Source organism: Neophocaena asiaeorientalis, unplaced genomic scaffold, assembly GCF_003031525.2.
Source record: "Neophocaena asiaeorientalis asiaeorientalis breed wild unplaced genomic scaffold, Neophocaena_asiaeorientalis_V1.1 scaffold129, whole genome shotgun sequence".
NCBI classification, from domain to species: domain Eukaryota; kingdom Metazoa; phylum Chordata; class Mammalia; order Artiodactyla; family Phocoenidae; genus Neophocaena; species Neophocaena asiaeorientalis.
Window position 1 is genome coordinate 3,524,972 of NW_020172446.1, and position 16,860 is coordinate 3,541,831.

Below are 16,860 nucleotides of genomic sequence, written 5' to 3' on the forward strand. Positions count from 1 at the left end.
GTTCTCACTGGGTCCTATGCCCCATTGCACTCAGTTGCCCTGCAACCCAGGCTCCCCCTGGTGGAGGATTAAGGACAACACTAATAAGGGTTGGAACTGAAATTTAATATTAATTCAAGAAAACAACCTCTGTAACAATCACTACAGTAGTGGGGGAGCAGGAATCCTAAGAATCAGGGCAAAAATGCAGCACATTTTATCTCTGGCTCTTGGAGGTCTGTGAGAAACTCAGAAAGTAGACTGGCTTCATTGCTGTCCATACCTAACGCTCCTTGGCTGAGTTTCTGCAGTTGTGATCTGGAGGCTTGACAGACCTGTGGTGGCAAGCCCATTGCTCCAGAAAACCTGACAGGCTTGCCTCACTTCTCCCCCAGGCCCACGGAGGCCAGAAATGCCAATAGTTGGCCAGCACAAAGAGCCGAGCCACTTTTTTGATCCTGACGCTGGCCTCCCGCTCTGCACTTGGCAGAGGGTAAAGGGAACAAGAGTCCAGTCCAGCCCCCACCTCACTGGCTGAGTGACCTGGGAGACATCAGCCAACCCCCAGCCTCAGGAAGGAGAAAGATACTCTAGCTGAAGGGGCAGCTTCCTGGAAGGGCAGTAAGGACAGCAACCAAGGGCCCCTGCCGGGTCAAAAAGGGAGCCTGAGACCCTGGGGGCAGAAATGGCAAGGGGGGCCAAGCGTGCACTGGTTTATTGACCAAACCTCACATTCTAAACAACTTGTGTGACAGGCTAGGAAACTCCTCCAGACCTATGGCAGCTGAACACAGAGTTCCTGATGGAAAGGTTTACTGGAACACAGCGTAGGCAGGGCTTACGGGGAAGGCCACCCTTGGAGGAGTCCTACATGGGTCTTCTGGAGAAAACAGTTATACTCCACCCGCCAAAATAAGAACCCCACAATCAAAAGGTGCAAACAATTAAGAGACCCACTGTGGCCCATGACAGAGTTCTGCAGCAATTGTGGGATGTGAGCTGTTCTTTGGGGTCCGAGCCTGGGTGCTTAGGGCCTCAGCTGGCCTACCAGTGAAGGCCTGAAGGTGGTGTCTTCTCATCTTTATTGCTTTCAAGGGAGAAGGGAGGGATCCGGACATCGAAGTGGGAACCATCAGGCCTCTCGAAGCGGAATGTGCCCCTGTGAGAGAAACTGGTTTAGAGGGAGTGAGAGTTGAAGCCTGTAGAGCCCTATGTCCTCAGCGCCAGAACTGAGGCAGGATAAGACAGGCCTGGGCTCTCTTCTGCCTGGCTCATGCCAGGACAACATTGATCAGAGACCCAAGAGCCTATCCTGGCCCTACGTGAGAAGAAGAAATGAAGCTCTCCTGAATCTGGCCCTTAGATACACCCTGCATAAGCTACCCAACTATACTTTCAGGTTAAGGAGTGAAACACCGGGGAAAAAAACCTGACTACATGGGCAACTCAGTGCAGCATCAAAGTCACCAGACCTCTTTGACCTAAGTCCTCGTTCTACAAAATCCCAGGGAACTGGAAAACAGTCATAAATCAGACAAGATCCACACAGCAATGAACAGCAGATAAGGCTCCACCTCAGGACTTCACTTGGTCCAGAGTTAACTGCAAGCTATAAGCTCTCACTTTTTCTGACCCGCAGTGTCCGTGGACTTGCGCTGTCCCTGCCCCAGCATATGCTTACTCACCACATGTGCCCACTGGAAGCTTGCAGGGAGACGTGGCTGCTGTACTGGAATGCGGGCTGCTCCTTGGATAACACTGGTTCCTGTGAGGGTTCAGGCAAAATAGGTCAGGCCAGACAAGCTCCCTGTACCCCGGGGCCACATGCTGACTGCCAGTCCGGGCTGGATGCCCCCTCATGCCTCCCACCGTAACGGCCGACCAGCACCTTCCACAGCACAGCCATTGACCTGGGCCTTTTATTCTGACCGTGGGAAAGATAATCTCAGGCTGAATGGCTGAGGTTACAGGCAAAGATGCTAAGCCCAGGATCTACTCTGTGAATACCCTGTCCAGCATCCACTCACGAGGACCTAAGTGCCAGGAGACACACTGTGCTCAGCAAAATTCTAACTTAAGTCTGCTGGTAATCATAAGGTAATAGGTGTGATTCTAAGAAGCGGAGATTTGGGTTAACTTGCCCAAAGTTATGCAGTAAATAAACAACACAGTGGGCATTTGAAAACAGACTAACCCCACAGCCCTGTTCTTTCCACCCCACCCTGTTTCCCCAGCTCCCTGCTAACATGGACGAATGCCTGTTGAATGTGGTCCTCTCATGACTTTATTTCTCTGGAGACTGGGTAGGGTAACACAGGAATTGCAAAATCAGATCTCTTCAGGACCAGCAGAGGATGAACATGTGTAAAGAGGCAGAGGAAGGACGACCAGGAGTGGTGGCGGGTCCATGCCCCACCCAAGGGCATCCCAGTAGATTTTTTAAAAGGCTGGCAACCACAAGCTTTGATGGCAGACTCACTTGGATTCAAACCCAGGCCCTGCCTCTAGTAGCTACAGGACCATGGGCTAATTAAACAACAGTCTCAGTCTCAGTCTCTTCACCTGTGAAATGCGTTATAAGAAAACCGATCTCACGGGTGAGGTTTCTCACCCCAAACAGCCCTAAGCTTTCACACACTAAGCCTCTGTCCCTAACCACAGAGAAGGAGGAAACCATGCACTAAGCTCCTAGGCCTGCTGGGCAGGACTAGAAACTGAGCATTACTGGCCCAAAGATGCTCACCCTGCCCACCACCCCTCGGCCCCGCACTGTCTCCAAGGTGCCGGATAGACTGAATATCCTCCAGTGTCGCTCCCGGAGCTGTACTACGTCATTGTCGAGGTTCTCCAAGCGGATGCAGTAACGCCACTGCGGGGGTAGGGGAAAGAGTTCACATCTGAGAAGGAATAGACCCTGGGCCAGCTCCCTTGGAATTCTAGGAGAGCACAGGGCAACAAAGACCGACACCGGCACTGCACTGTCTCACCTCCCGCCCCCACAGGTAAACCTGCCCACCTCCCAACCTGTGCCCACAGGTACACCTCCTGAGCTCCCCTCCTCCCGAGGGAGACACTCACCCAGTAGACGTGGGAATTCTGGGCTTCCTGGGGGAAAAAACACAAAGAATTTCAGGCCCAGAGGGCAGGAACAAGTCTATTCCAATCAACATCTCTCCAAGAGAGTGGATGTATTCCAGGTACTTGCAAAGACAGAACAAAGCCACAGGTATCTGTGGGTTGATGATGTCTCAACTATGGCCAACAAGCCCAGAGGGAGGCAGCCTCCCTTGGGTCCATCCCTGGCGCCCTTCCTCTTCATCCTATCAAGATCACGAACAGAGCTGGATGCCAACAAAAACCAGCCCTGGGGCTCTTCCCTTTCTCACCACCCTCCCTGTCTTCCCCCACATTACTGCTGGTCCAGGCTGCTGTCCTCCTCCTCGGCCTTTCCATATCCCAACCTTATTTCAATACTTGGAATGCTGTATGTTGGCCTCCCGCCACTACCATGAGCTCCTGAAAGGCAGGGGACAGGGTTTCATTTATATTTGTATCCCCAGGACCTAGCTTATGGCCAAGCAAGAAATAGCTCAATAAATGCATAAAAAGTGGGAAGATAAGCCTACACTGATTTAAACAAGTATGTGTATATTCTTCATAGACATGGCTCCCTTTGAGCCGGAAGAGAAGAAGAGTCAGCCAGGAGGCCTCCTTCCTGGGGTCTGAGAGTTTCCTTGCTCTAGGTCTTGGTGTCAGCTGTTGCCAAGAGACTGCTCAATTCCAGTCAATACATGCAGCACTGGAAAGCAGAACCACAGGCACGTGGTTTAAATTTGGAACCCACACCAGCAGTCACTGGGGACACCACACAGAACCTGGGGGCCTCGCCCCGAGGGGAGGTCCCAGGCTGGGCACATACCCTCATGCCCATGTAGAAGGGGATGACGGTGACACGGATGTTCTCGGTTGTTTCCCGGTGGACATCGGAGAGCTCCAGCCAGGGGTGATTCTTCTCTTGCCAGGCCCGTAGCGTCTCCCGAGCTGCAAAAGGGGGTGCTGGGGCAAGAGATCGACTGGTTAGTCCAGGCCAGCGTCCAGGGCGTTACACCCTGCCCAACTGCTCCTCCTAGAAAACCCTTCCCAGTGGTGGCCCAGGTAAACAAGACACCCAAACGTGAGCAAGAGCACAGGCTGGAAGAACGCACAAAACTGCCTACCAAGAATAAGCCCTGAGGAGGTATGGGACGTCAGAGGAAGAGAAATGGACTGGGAGTTAGGAGCCCTGGTTTTCAGACCTCACTCTGCCACTACCTAGCAACCTTGAGTCCCTTCTCATCATCCCTGAGTCTGTTTCCATATCTGTGAGGAGGAGATAATAGCCATCTACCTGACAGGTCTAATGGGAGATTAAATAAGATTGTAGAAATAGAGCTTTGAAATTGCTTCTGGGATATTCTCTTTGAAGAAAGGGCCCTCCCACTCCACCTTCCCTCTATGATAGAGGTTACCTTTTGTCTGGTCATATAGAAGAAATCTTTCAAAGAGCTCGTGCTGGATGGGAACCTGATCAGTGGAGGTGTAGGGGAGGATGTCTTCATGGCTGACATAATCCAGGCCTGGCAGAGAGACAGAGACAAAGAGACAGTGAAACTCACATAGGAGGCGGGGAGGAATGGGGCTGAAAAGAAACACAATTCCTGGCCTTATGGCAGGGTGGGATGACCCTGGCACCACTGCTCTCAGCATCTATACTCCCTCCCAGCAGATTAAAGGACAGCAGAAAGGCCTCAGAATCCTCTCCCTGAGACACATCAGACCCCCCTCATTGACAGGCACCACTCAGATGCTCCTTACTCACCTGGGATGGCATAGAGGGCCCGGCTGTCATCATGGTTAGCCAAGAAAGTCACAGCTTCTGTCTGAGATCTCTGAGACTAAGGCAAGAAGCGAGTCAGGGATCTTCTCGGTCACTATCCAGTCCTGAGGACTTAGGGCCCAGTGCTGATCTGGGCCTGTTTGACCCCTCTCCTTCTTAGTCCCCATCACGGTTCGGGGCTTTCCCATAGAAAGGAACCCCAGGCACAACCATCTTGCTTACTTACTATATGTGGACAGTCTCGGGCATCAATCAGCACCTGATAGTAAGTGTGAGTTTTGCCTTTCACCTCCTTCGAGCCATGGCCGGCAGGGTTCTCTGCTCTATGGGGCAGGAGAAGAAGCCCAAGATCAACCCCAGAGAAACGGAAGCAGTGCCTGCCCCAGCTCCCTACCACCCCCTCACCTCAACAGACCAGTGCCCCAGCTGAAGGAGCTTAGCACCAGCTGGGTAGCTGGTGCAGCACACCCTGGCCCAGCATTCCTCAGTCAGGGGCAAGCAACAGAGTGTGGTGTAGAGTCATTATTTGTCTTACTCTCTGGATGCCTCTTAGAGAACAAGGGCCAAGCTGAGAAAATCAAACTGCTGCCTTAGTCCCTGGAGCCCAGCGCGCCCCACTCTTCTCGCATCCCAGGGGCTGTCTGGGATCATTTAATGGAGCCAGGCCTTTTCTTTTTTAATGTACTCTAGTGATGATAAGAGACTAAGGGAAAGATTCTAACTGAACATCAAGAAATCAAGAAGCCTAGTCCCCCAGATGCCCTCTGGGGTACTTATAATGCAAATTGAGAATGCCTTGGGAGAGCATCCTGGGGAGACCTAAAGGGACCTCCTAGCTTAAGACTTTTGTCTCCATGGGTATTAGTGCCAAGGGAGTGTTCTGGGACCGCTCCTAAGGCCCAGAAGGATGCTGCCTTCAGTGCTGGGACCCCAATTATGTATGTCTGCCATGAGTCAGGCCTCCTCCTGAGGATACCGTGAGGCACAATGATAGGGAAACTTACTTTTCTGGAGCTACAGAAGCCACATCCCGGTCATACAGTCTGGCCTGCCAGGGAAACAGGACAACACCTCGGTAGCCAAAAACACTGTGAAGGAAAAGCTGGGAGAAAAGAGAGGCCTCAGTCAGTGTGCAGTCCAGCAGGTCCATCCAGGTGGGGCCCCGACCACTAAGTGGCACAAGTGGTGGCAACTCCAGCACAAGGTCTTGCTACTCTTTCCCTTGAACTCTGTGATCGACCCAGACCAACTCTGGAACATGCTTACTGCCTCTTTACCTGGCTGACTTCTACTCATCCTTTTTTTTTTTTAATTTATTTATTTTTGACTGCATTGGGTCTTTGTGTACGGGCTTTGGGAGCTACTCTTCATTGCAGTGCGTGGGCTTCTCATTGTGGTGGCTTCTCTTGTTGCGGAGCACAGGCTCTACAGCACAGGCTCAGTAGTTGTGGCACACAGGCTCAGTAGTTGTGGCTCACGGGCTCTAGAGCGCAGGATCAGTAGTTGTGGCATACAGGCTTAGTTGCTCTGCGGCATGTGGGATCTTCCCGAACGAGGGCTCAAACCCGTGTCCCCTGCATTGGCAGGCAGATTCTTAACCACTGCGCCACCAGGGAAGCCCCTACTCATCCTTTAGGCCATAGCTGAGGCCTCTAGGAAGCCTTCCCTCACCTCCTCTCCAGTTAGCACACTGTACAGCCGTTGACCATTTGCATATTGTAATTCCTTTCTAGACTGTCAACTCCATGAAGGCATTGCTTTCTGATTTAACACCAATGCATAAAGCTTAGTCCATTGTAGGCATACGGAAAAAAAAAAAGTTGAATAAACAAAAAGTCCTCCTTACCTACAAGGGGCCTAAATCTATCTCAGTGGATCTGGCACAAAGCTGACACAGAAAAAGAGCCTCACACCCAGAGCTTACTTCACTGCAATCAGTTCAACTATGACAAAGCATCAGAAAGCAGGTTTGCTTTTCTGAAAGCTCCCTCCACTGGCTTCCTACCAGCCACTATGTTAGACGACTCTTCAGCAACAGGACTCTCTCCTCAATACAGTCCAAACCATCTCTGTCCACACTAACTTGGAAACAGAACCCAATGACATATGAAATGTATTCAAATCCAGGAAAACAGAAAACCCGTCTTAAAAAAAAAAAAAAACAAAACTTGATTCTGGTCTGGCACCAAACACCAAGGCAGAAAACCGTAACTTTCAGGCCTGTGACCAAATCTGACCCTTTCAGAAGCAGAGTACACAGTGAAAATGAAAGATGACACAGCCCAGCACTCACCTGCCCAGTCTCATATTTTCCGTTCTGTTTTGGCACCTCAAACACACCAACTGTCTCCAAAACTTTGCCCTCTGGTCGGTTTCTGATTAGGAAGGAAAAGAACAAGCAACTGAACAGCTAAGAAGTGATGGGTACTATTCCATCAGTAAAAGCTACTAGGATACTGAGGGGCCAGGGCAATGACAGCAGAGAAGGGCAGCAGCAGTGGGGCCAGCTGAAGCAGGTAAGGGTCCTGCCAAGCCACCACTCCACAGAGATTCTGCCTTTCCTCCTTTGAGGTCCAGCCACAGATGCCTCCATAAGATCTGACTGCTCCCAGATCACTTTCTTCTCTCTTGACTCTCAGCATTCCTCATATCATGCCCTCAGACCCTGCTTAATTGTATCCCTTGCCTCCATTCCTTCCCTGACCCACCCTCCTGAACTCCCACAGCATTTTAACTGCCCTTTCCACCTTGCATTTCAGTTATTTGTGTCCCTGTCTTATCTCCATTAGAGACTGCAAGTTCTTTGGGAGCAATGCCTGTGTCTGATTAGCCTGTGCTCCCTCAAAATCTAGTGTATAAACGGTGCTCAAAAAATACTTATTTTGTGTTATAATTCCATGTCCATCTCCCCCTCTAAACTGCAGTCCTCACCCCTGCACTACACCTAGTATTATTCTCTCAATCTAGTTTTCGTTCAGATTTAACCAGTTTTTACAGGAGCCTTAAATTGGAAATAGCTATCATCTCTCTCCAGTGTCCGTATCTAATCTCACCCACTAAAAGGTCAGCTCTTACAGTGGTCTCTCCGTACAGGGCTGCTCTTTCTAGGGGTCCTTCAAAGCACTGTTTTCTTACTGTTTTGGAGATGTGAACTTTATGCTTCCTGCCACTTGATTCACCGGCCCCAATTTGATCTGCCTGGCCCATCCCTAGAGACACTGCTCACACCATCCCCATGGCCTCAAACCCCATACCCCAAGTCACATAAAGAGAAAGTGTGTCCCCAAGGTCACATTGAAAACTGGGACCCACGCAGGGCGCAGATTCGGATCCTGTTTCCCACTTCTAGCATCTTTCTGTGGGAGGCCTTGGCCCAGTCACGGGCTGGGGGAAAGCCCTAGGACTTAATTAAAGGGCTGCCCACTAACAGCGGCGCTCGGATTCCCACATTCTGGGAAGTAAGATTCGCTCCGGGAGGGTTACTAGTTCCCCCTCAGAGCCAGCCCTGCACAACCCAAGGCTCTGGGCCGCGCTCCCTTGTCCGCTCCTGGCACGCGTCGCGGGCAGCGCAGTCGGCTCCCGGCCAGAACCCTCTCCCGGGTCGAACTCCAATCACCCCCAGCCGGCCGGGTTCCCTGGCCTCCCCTCTGGCCCGGGACACGCTCCCTGGGCTCCGGGCTCGGCCTCCGTGCTTCGTCCCTCACCGGGACGAGAGGTGCCTCCGCGTCGTCGTGGTCGCCACTGGTGGGAAGGTCCCAGCTCCACCCGCCGCACAGAGCGGCCTCGGCCCTCGGGCCCCGGTCAGCGACCGGGACCACCAGCGACTGCCCACGGTCAGGGCCCGCCGGGCCACACAGCCCGCCATGTCCCGCCCGAGTACCCGCTGGGCTGCTGACACAGGGCTCGACCCGCCGCCGGGCGGCGTTCCGCCTCCGCCCCCGCCCCACACTGCCCCGCGCCGCTTCCACGCCCCCTTGGCCCTCTGCCCCGCCCCGCGAGCTTCGCGCTCCTTCCGGCACAGGCGGCCGGAAGTCCCGGCCCGGGGTCACCTGACCTTAAAGTCGGCTAGTCATGGCGTCTTCCTTGTTAGTTGGCGAGCGATTTGTACGCGCTTTGAGTCCCGGCGGGGAGCTGGAGCCAGAGCAGCTGCCCGGGAAGCTGCGGGAAGAACTTGAGGCCGTGCTAGGGCAGAAGCACAAGGGCGGCGATCGTCCGGCTGGCCCCGCTCGCCTGGTTTCTTTCCGCCTGATCCGGGACCTGCATCAGTACCTGAGAGAAAGGGGTGAGCCCCAGTCTCCAGTCCAGAGTTTAGTCTCTCCTGAGGTCTTTTTTCCTACCTCTAGCATTTTTATGAGGGATGTATCTGTTGCGGATCCAAACTCGCGGCTTGCATTACTCCCAGCAAAGCCAATCTACTGAGGCAAGGTTGTGGTGAAGGAAAGTACAGTGTTCAATGCAGGGTGCCAAGCAAGGGAGTGGGAGACAAGCCTCAGATCCATTTCAGCTTGGTCTTTGAGTTAAGGGGTTTTCGTTTAAGGGAGAAGAACAAAGAGACCGGGAATAATCACTGTCATGTGACATTCCCTAATTGTCGTTTTGCGAGTCAGGATGTCTCTGATTAAGGATTCTCAGGCCAGGTGGTCCATGGCTCCGGCGTCTGTTAGCTTACCTTGCCCTGGAGAAACAACCTGAGTTTGCAGGTTTATGATGATATCTATAACAGCACTTTTAGTACATTAAAGATGTTATCAGCAATAGCAGTTTTAGTCATCTGACTCTGGTTCATTAGTATTGTTAGCAAAGGACTGAGGTTAGAGGGGACAAGAAAGGGAATAAAGTTTTGGATAGAGAGATTAATTATAAACTCATTAAGGGAACTCAGTTTTAGGGGGACTGGGTTTCAAATCCATCACTCTCCTTCACCCATGGAATGATCATCTGGCCAGCCCAAGAATCACCTCATAAACCCTGGGGAGCCCACTCCCTGCATAATTTCCATGGGAATTCTTCGTGGATGACAAAATTTACTTGTGCAGTTTCTGTTCTCTTGAGTCTCCTCTTTACTTCCAGGCCCACTTAGGCCCACCTGACCCTTGAGGAAGTCCAAGTTCTAACCCAATACCACTGCACAGGTTCAGTTTCTTTCTTTTAAGCCACACTAAAAAACAACTTAGCATAGTGAGCTTGCCCTGTTTGGGAATCTGGATTTCTTAGCAAGAGTGCCAAATCTGATGGTTTTTTTGTTTGTTTGTTTTGTTTTGTTTTGTTTTGGCTGCGCCGCTCAGCTTGTGGGATCTTAGCTCCCCAACCAGAGATTGAACCCGGGCCCTCAGCAGTGAAAGTGCGGAGGCCTAACCACTGGACCACCAGGGAATTCCCTAATGGGATTTTTTTGTTTGTTTTTGTTTTTAGATATAGGATGATGGAAAAGTGTGTTGAAAGATCTGAACGGGGAGTAGCATCTGGGTTCTAGTCCTAACTCTGCTATTAACTCTTCTTGGAGAAGTCATTTCTCTTCCTTGGGCCTCAGTTCCCTGAACATGTAAAGGGGGGCAGTAGGACTAACTGACATGTAAGGTCTTTTGCCGGAATTAACAGCCTACCCAGAAGTGTGAAGGGTAGATTCTTCAATTATTGGAACTAAAAAGGACCTTAGAGATCATCTAGTACAGTGTCCTGTGAGTATTTGCCACCACTACGCCTTAAACCTATTTAGGGCAAGTTGTGTCGTGGCCACAGAAATTACCTAACTTAAAGGCAAATATAAATGGCTTACATGTTATTGGCTGTGACATTGGTAGGGTAATTGAGAGCCAACAGTTAAAGTCAGTGTGTAGCACTAGGAGATACTTATGTGGGATTGTCCTAGTTTCTTCCCAGTTGAAAATGATCCTGGAGATGAATTGGTATAGGCATGGCCATGTTTTATTTTGGTAGAAAGAACTGAAGAGCTAGACCCTTCTCTGATGTTAATCCGTCAACCTCAGCTCTATGCATCATTATGTTTGTGGAAATCTTTTCTTCCTAGGTTCCACACTGTACCTTCATGAGCTCCTAGAAGGCAGTGAAATCTATCTCCCAGAGGTTGCGAAGCCTCCTCGGGTGTGTAAGGGATATATTTGTGAGAGTGGGTGTTGGTTGAGTTGGGTTTACTCATGATACATCCAAATTTATGAATCAACATTTGGGCTCAAAAATTTGTCTTTTAAATCCTTGAATGCTGGGGTTGGGGAACCAGATATTGTCCTCCTAGTCTGACAGCTTGGAGAACTGAAATTTAAAAAAAAAAAAAGTTTCCAAAGCACTGGAGGCAGAACTGGTACGTGGGTCTTCTTAGTACTTAGTCCCCTGAAACTAGTGATTGTGACATGCTTTCTAGCAAGCTGGGAGTATCATTCTTCTCATTTGATTTTTCTGCCTCAGAACCCAGAGCTAGTTGCCCGTCTGGAGAAGATTAAGATACATCTGGCCAATGAGGAATATAAGCGGATCACCCGCAATGTCACCTGTCAGGTAAGGGCCCGCTCTTCAATACATGGACTGTGTAGCCCCTGAAAGCAGGGCCCTGCTCTGGGAAGAGGTACAAATGAAAGAAGCAACATGGAAACTTGGTTTGTATACTATTAAGGGACCGTAGAAGCTCTGTGCTGCATACAAGCCAAATACAATTCCCAACTCATTTACTGAGACTCTGGGCTCAGATGGTGACTGAGTCTTAAAGGTTATAGAGGGTGGGGATGAGCCTGGAGCCATTCTTCTGACATGGCTCCGTCCTATTCTCTGTATGCTCCTGCCCCAGAGCAGGAGAGGGGTACATGGGTACTGGGAACCTATGTCTCTTCTCTGAAATGCTTGACCTGTGGTCCAGAGAAGAATCCAACTGGTCCCAGACAAAATCCATGGAGAAGGCAGAACTAATGTGTTGGGTAATAAAGAGGGCTGAGCCCAGACTGACAAATGAATACTTGCTGGGCTGCCTCTGAGCTGCTTCCATTCTGAAATCCTTTGCTTTTTCTTTTTCCCAGGATTCAAGGCATGGTGGAACCCTCAGTGACCTGGGAAAGCAAGGTGAGGTACTAGGAAATCAGGTTGCTAAAGCCTGTCCCTGGGACTGGTCAGTCATGGCCCTGCTTCCCACTCCAGTGCTCTGGGTTTAAGCCTGAGCTATTCAGGCTTGCTGTTGGAGGGAAACCCAGCTGAGTGGGGAGGCAGCCATGAGATAAAAGGGCCTCTTGGAGGATACTGACCTAACGGTTTCTTCCCTGGGCTCCTCCCCAAAGTGAGGTCAGTGAAGGCTCTGGTCATCACCATCTTTAACTTCATTGTCACGGTGGCAGCTGCCTTCGTCTGCACTTACCTTGGAAGCCAGTATATCTTCACAGAAATGACCTCGGTGAGTAGGTACTGGTCAGGGCAGGGTGCCCCAGGTGGGAGTGTTAGTGGGAAAGGGAGGACATATGTGAAAACGCCTTGAACAGGTTAGGTATTTATGTGATAAACAAGGGGGACATTAGATCCAGCCAACAGTCATAGAGGTAGGTAATAACCTCAAGAGAATCCAGATTCTCTTTTCTTTCCTTCCCCCCAACTTATGGGCTGGGTTGAGGTCCTCTCCATCCTTATTAGGTGCTAGAGGCTGCAGAGCTGGAAGCTGGCCTGCATCCCCTAAGCCTGGTTCTCTCACTTCCCAGCAGGTACTGGCAGCATTGATCGTGGCCTCTGTGGTGGGTCTGGCTGAGCTGTACATCATGGTGCGGGTGATGGAAGGTGAGCTGGGAGAGCTGTAACCGTGCTTCATCAAGTCTGGAGACTCCAGGCTCCCAGCTGCCAATCACTGATTCTCAGTCAACCCATCAGGCTCTTTGTACTCGGCTCCGGTTAGTCAGAGGGCAGAGCCAAGACCACCTGCTGTTCCTGCAGGGAGCCCCGTCCTCTGTCAATTTACAGAGTGGGCAGTAGAGGAGACTCAGACAACGACTGGAAAGAACTGGTCTATCTGTACATTCTCCTGAACCCGGTGCCCATCTGCCTTCTACAGTCCATTCTGGGCATTGCTGGGGCTGGGTTTTTTTCTTCCATTGGAAGTAAAGAGAATCCAGGCCTTTCCAGAAGTAGACCATACTGCCTTGAACTTGCCCAGGTGCAGAAACCAGTGGTCATCCTTTCTCCACACATCTTGATGCAGACCTGTAATTTAGATCAGAAGACTCCAAGAAAGCAGAAGGGATTCCCTTTCTTCAGTTTGTGCTGGAAGAGGAACCAATTAGAGGATATCAAATAAGAGAAAGCCGGGTGGTACAGGACGGTGGAATCAGAAGCAAGGCAGCTACATTTTTGGAATCTTAGTTTCTGTCTTCATCTTCTTCCTTCTGCTTGCCTTGCTCAGATTTTCTATATGCTTCTGCCCGTCTCCACCACTCACCAGCCCTCCTTAAACCTCCCGCCTTCCTATCACCCTTTGCTCTGCTTCCAAAAATGAAAACAGTTCAGATGGCAAAACAGTATGTTTGCTTTTAATTGCAAAACCCCTTGTGCTTGTTTGTATTTGTGGGGAGAGTATGCCTACTGTGAATTGTCTCAGCTAATAAAGGGAGACATTCTTGGTAGACAGGGGACTATTTTCAGATTTAACTACATGTATAATTATATAAATATGATATGAGTATACACTTCATAATATACATGGTATGTGTACATATTGTTATATATAAGCCTAATGTAGGTTATTTTATGTGGATTATTAAACATGTTTGGATAGGGGCAAAACAATAGTATGTAAAAGTTCACAGTTGACTAATTGTTTTACATGATTGCCTTTTGTCTTCACAACAATCCTGGAGGTTGGAAAAAGGAAGTGGTTTTAGGCCCCTTTTCCAGAAGCAAAACTGAGGCTGAGAGAGGTCAAATGATCTACTTCGGTCCTTCCTCTGTTAAATGGAGCCAAAGACTCCTAGGTTGTCCTGAAGTCTCTATGTAATGTTAAACTTCTAAGAACTTAGATTAGTGGTGTATTGATAGAATCTGTATAAGACATTTAGAAATTATAGCAGCATTATTATTTATCCAATAAATATTTATTGTATCCAGTGTATTCTTATTTCAAATCTCACAACAACACAAAAGCCCACAGATTTCCATAGTTGTGAGAATTGGTCAGGGTCTGCTCCTAATGGTGGATTCTGTCTTTCCGTTTGTTCGGTGTATGAGCTCCCATGGTCTTCTTTTTTCCCAGGACACTGTTCTTAGAAATTATACACTCATTGGCTCAGTAGATGCTTCCTCTACAATATTGCCAATTTCTTGAATTAATAGCAAGTCAGCCTCTCAGGGCAATATTCTGCATGAGAGAGAGGGAGGGCTTAGGCCCTTCTGTTACACCTCAGATAACTTTGTTGAGAAATCTTAGGATTTCTGTTGTTGATTGGAAGAAATGTCAACTGTGAGAAAAAAATGCAGGTGGCGTTTTACAGTGTTTCTAGCAACCCAGACTGTTTAAGATTGAGTTAAAAAGCTACACCGAGTTACTCATTGCTCCTGATAAGCAAAGCCAAGCCAGATTTTTAGAATTCTTATAGACATCATCCCTTCTCAAGTGACTGGGTCTTGCAAATGGAAAGAGCTTTAACCTTCAGACCAATATCTATGCTATGTGCTTAAAAAAATCTATTTGAATTATTTGCTTTGGTCTGTATTCCATTCTCCACCTTTGACAATATCTCTGGGGTATTGGGGCCAAGAACAGTAAGAAAAATGGAGGAAAAAACACACAGATTTTATCCTGAAACATATAAATCAGAACAGAGAACCAGGGACTTCCCTGATGCCGCAGTGGTTAGGAATCTGCCTGCCCTGCCAGTGCAGGGGACACGGGTTCGAGCCCTGGTCTGGGAAGATCCCGCATGCCACAGAGCAACTAAGCCTGTGTACCACAACTATTGAGCCCACGTGCTGCAACTACTGAAGCCCGTGTGCTTAGAGCCCATGCTCCGCAACAAGAGGAGCCACCGCAATGAGAAGCCTGCACACCACAACGAAGAGTAATCCCTGCTCACCGCATCTAGAGAAAGCCAGCACGTAGCAACAAAGACCCGACACAGCCAAAAATATAAATAAATAAACAACAGAGAACCACGGAATTTTTAAATGCCACAAAAACTTAGATTAATTTTCCCAACTAAGCAATTCACAAAGACACTAATATTCAGAAGGGTCACCTGGTCTGTCCAAGGCCACAGAGCTTATTAGAGCCTAGACTAGAACCCCTGGCTCTTGGCTGTCATGTCACCATTCTCCACACTTAACACTATTCAGTCTCTTCCTAAAGTTAGAAAATTGGTCAAATGAAAGTACATATGAAGTACTAACATGGAGTGGGAACTCATTCTCACCATGTGCTTAATAATTGTTAGCCCTTTTTTTCTCTTCCTGACCTTCAGGAATCTGAGGTTGAAGTATTCATTGTGTCTGATGCAGTTCCTAATTTTCTATATTTTCTTTTACTTCATACTTAGGGTGCTCGAGGGAAGAGTGGAGAATACTGCCTACACTTTTGTGGGGTCACCATTAAGCGTTGGTATTAGGGAGCCTGACAACTCATGTGCCATAAGACAGACTTGGGGATTAAACTGATCATCACTTTGTCCTTTGGCTTTAGTCAGTAATATAGAACCATCCTCCATTTCAACTCTTCTTAGAGAAAACATTTCACACACTGACCTAAAGATATCTGGACAGTTCTGATGATCTACATCAGGGATCAGCAAAAAGAGGTATTTAAAAAATATGTAAGGGGCTTCCCTGGTGGCGCAGTGGTTGGGAGTCCGCCTGCCGATGCAGGGGACACGGGTTCGTGCCCCGGTCCGGGAAGATCAGGGCCTGGTCCCGGGGGGATCCCACGTGCCGCGGAGCGGCTACGCCCATGCGCCACAGCTACTGAGCCCGCATGCCTGGAGCCCGTGCTCGGCAACAGGACACCGCAGTGAGAGGCCCGCGCACCGCGGCGAGGAGTGGCCCCCGCTTGCCGCTGCTAGAGAGGGCCCGCGCGTAGCAACGAAGACCCAAGGCAGCCAAAAATAAATAAATAATAAATAAATCAATTTATAAAAAAATAAAAAATAAGTATCTAAAAAAAGCATACCAACAACCCTTTTAGAAAGCAATTTATCTCAGCCATAAAAAAGAATGAAATAATGCCATTTGCAGCAACATGGATGGTCCTAGAGATTATCATACTGAGTGAAGTAAGTTAGAGAAAGATATCATATAATATCACTTATGTGTGGAATCTAAAAAAATGATACAAATGAATTTATTTACAAAACAGAAACAGGTTCCCAGACTTAGAAAACAAACTTACAGGGCTTCCCTGGTGGTGCAGTGGTTGGGAGTCCGCCTGCCGATGCAGGGGACGCGGGTTCGTGCCCCGGTCTGGGAAGATCCCACATGCCGCGGAGCGGCTGGGCCCGTGAGCCACGGCCACTGAGCCTGCACGTCTGAACCAAAGGTGAAAGAGTTGGGGGAGGGATAAATTAGGAGGTTAGGATTAACATATACACACTTCTATATATAAAATAGATAAATCAACAAGGACTTACTGTGTACCACAGGGAACTATACTCAATATCTTGTAATAACCTATAATGGAAAATAGTCTGAAAAAGAATAGATATATCTATATGTATAACTGAATCACTTTGCTGTACACCTGAAACTAACACAACATTGTAAATCAACTATATTCCAGTATAAAATTTTAAAAAAATTTTAAAGCACCAAAACCAAATAAATAAAGTTCAATAGGATCCCCCTAAAAAATAAATAAAAATAAAAGCTACCCCCACAAAAACGTGATTTATCAGTATCTGTAAGTGATGTTTGTAATACATGCCAGTGTTCATCTCAGAGTTATGTCTAATAATAAAATTCTATATTGGAGGGAATTCCCTGGCACTCCAGTGGTTAGGACTCTGCATTTCCATTGCAGGGAGCATGGGTTTGATCCTTGG

The 16,860-nt window shown here is 48.9% G+C and overlaps 2 protein-coding genes across 3 annotated transcripts; one reads left to right on the forward strand and one right to left on the reverse strand.

The window, feature by feature from the left end:
• Positions 1–84: 84 nt before the first annotated feature.
• On the reverse strand, positions 85–8,799 carry POLDIP2 (DNA polymerase delta interacting protein 2). Its single transcript, XM_024737303.1, has 11 exons — positions 8,560–8,799; positions 7,149–7,230; positions 5,860–5,957; positions 5,082–5,178; positions 4,838–4,913; positions 4,488–4,595; positions 3,899–4,035; positions 3,058–3,084; positions 2,723–2,848; positions 1,665–1,744; positions 85–1,138 (listed from the first exon to the last, which is right to left on the reverse strand). Exons 1-11 carry the CDS (start codon positions 8,718–8,720, stop codon positions 1,024–1,026), a joined length of 1,107 nt encoding a protein of 368 aa, XP_024593071.1. The 5' UTR covers positions 8,721–8,799; the 3' UTR covers positions 85–1,023.
• A 95-nt stretch (positions 8,800–8,894) lies between these two features.
• On the forward strand, positions 8,895–13,941 carry VMA12 (vacuolar ATPase assembly factor VMA12). Of its 2 annotated transcripts, none has more exons than XM_024737254.1 (6): positions 8,895–9,137; positions 10,884–10,957; positions 11,279–11,368; positions 11,881–11,923; positions 12,136–12,248; positions 12,547–13,941. In XM_024737254.1, exons 1-6 carry the CDS (start codon positions 8,927–8,929, stop codon positions 12,640–12,642), a joined length of 627 nt encoding a protein of 208 aa, XP_024593022.1. In that variant the 5' UTR covers positions 8,895–8,926; the 3' UTR covers positions 12,643–13,941. The 2 variants fall into 2 exon arrangements, with proteins under 2 accessions (XP_024593022.1, XP_024593023.1); XM_024737255.1 differs by having other exon boundaries at positions 12,550–13,937.
• Positions 13,942–16,860: the final 2,919 nt, after the last annotated feature.

Bases quoted from the DNA above. Each gene is read 5' to 3' on its own strand.
- VMA12 (XM_024737254.1), top strand. From the start codon at position 8,927: ATGGCGTCTTCCTTGTTAGTTGGCGAGCGATTTGTACGCGCTTTGAGT. The intron at 11,924-12,135 runs GTGAGGTACTAG...TCCTCCCCAAAG, and splicing joins CAGTGACCTGGGAAAGCAAG to TGAGGTCAGTGAAGGCTCTG. The intron at 12,249-12,546 runs GTGAGTAGGTAC...CTCACTTCCCAG, and splicing joins TCTTCACAGAAATGACCTCG to CAGGTACTGGCAGCATTGAT.
- POLDIP2 (XM_024737303.1), bottom strand. From the start codon at position 8,720: ATGGCGGGCTGTGTGGCCCGGCGGGCCCTGACCGTGGGCAGTCGCTGG. The intron at 5,958-7,148 runs GTGAGTGCTGGG...CTTTTCTCCCAG, and splicing joins GAAAATATGAGACTGGGCAG to CTTTTCCTTCACAGTGTTTT. The intron at 5,179-5,859 runs GTAAGTTTCCCT...CCTGCCCCATAG, and splicing joins GCTTCTGTAGCTCCAGAAAA to AGCAGAGAACCCTGCCGGCC.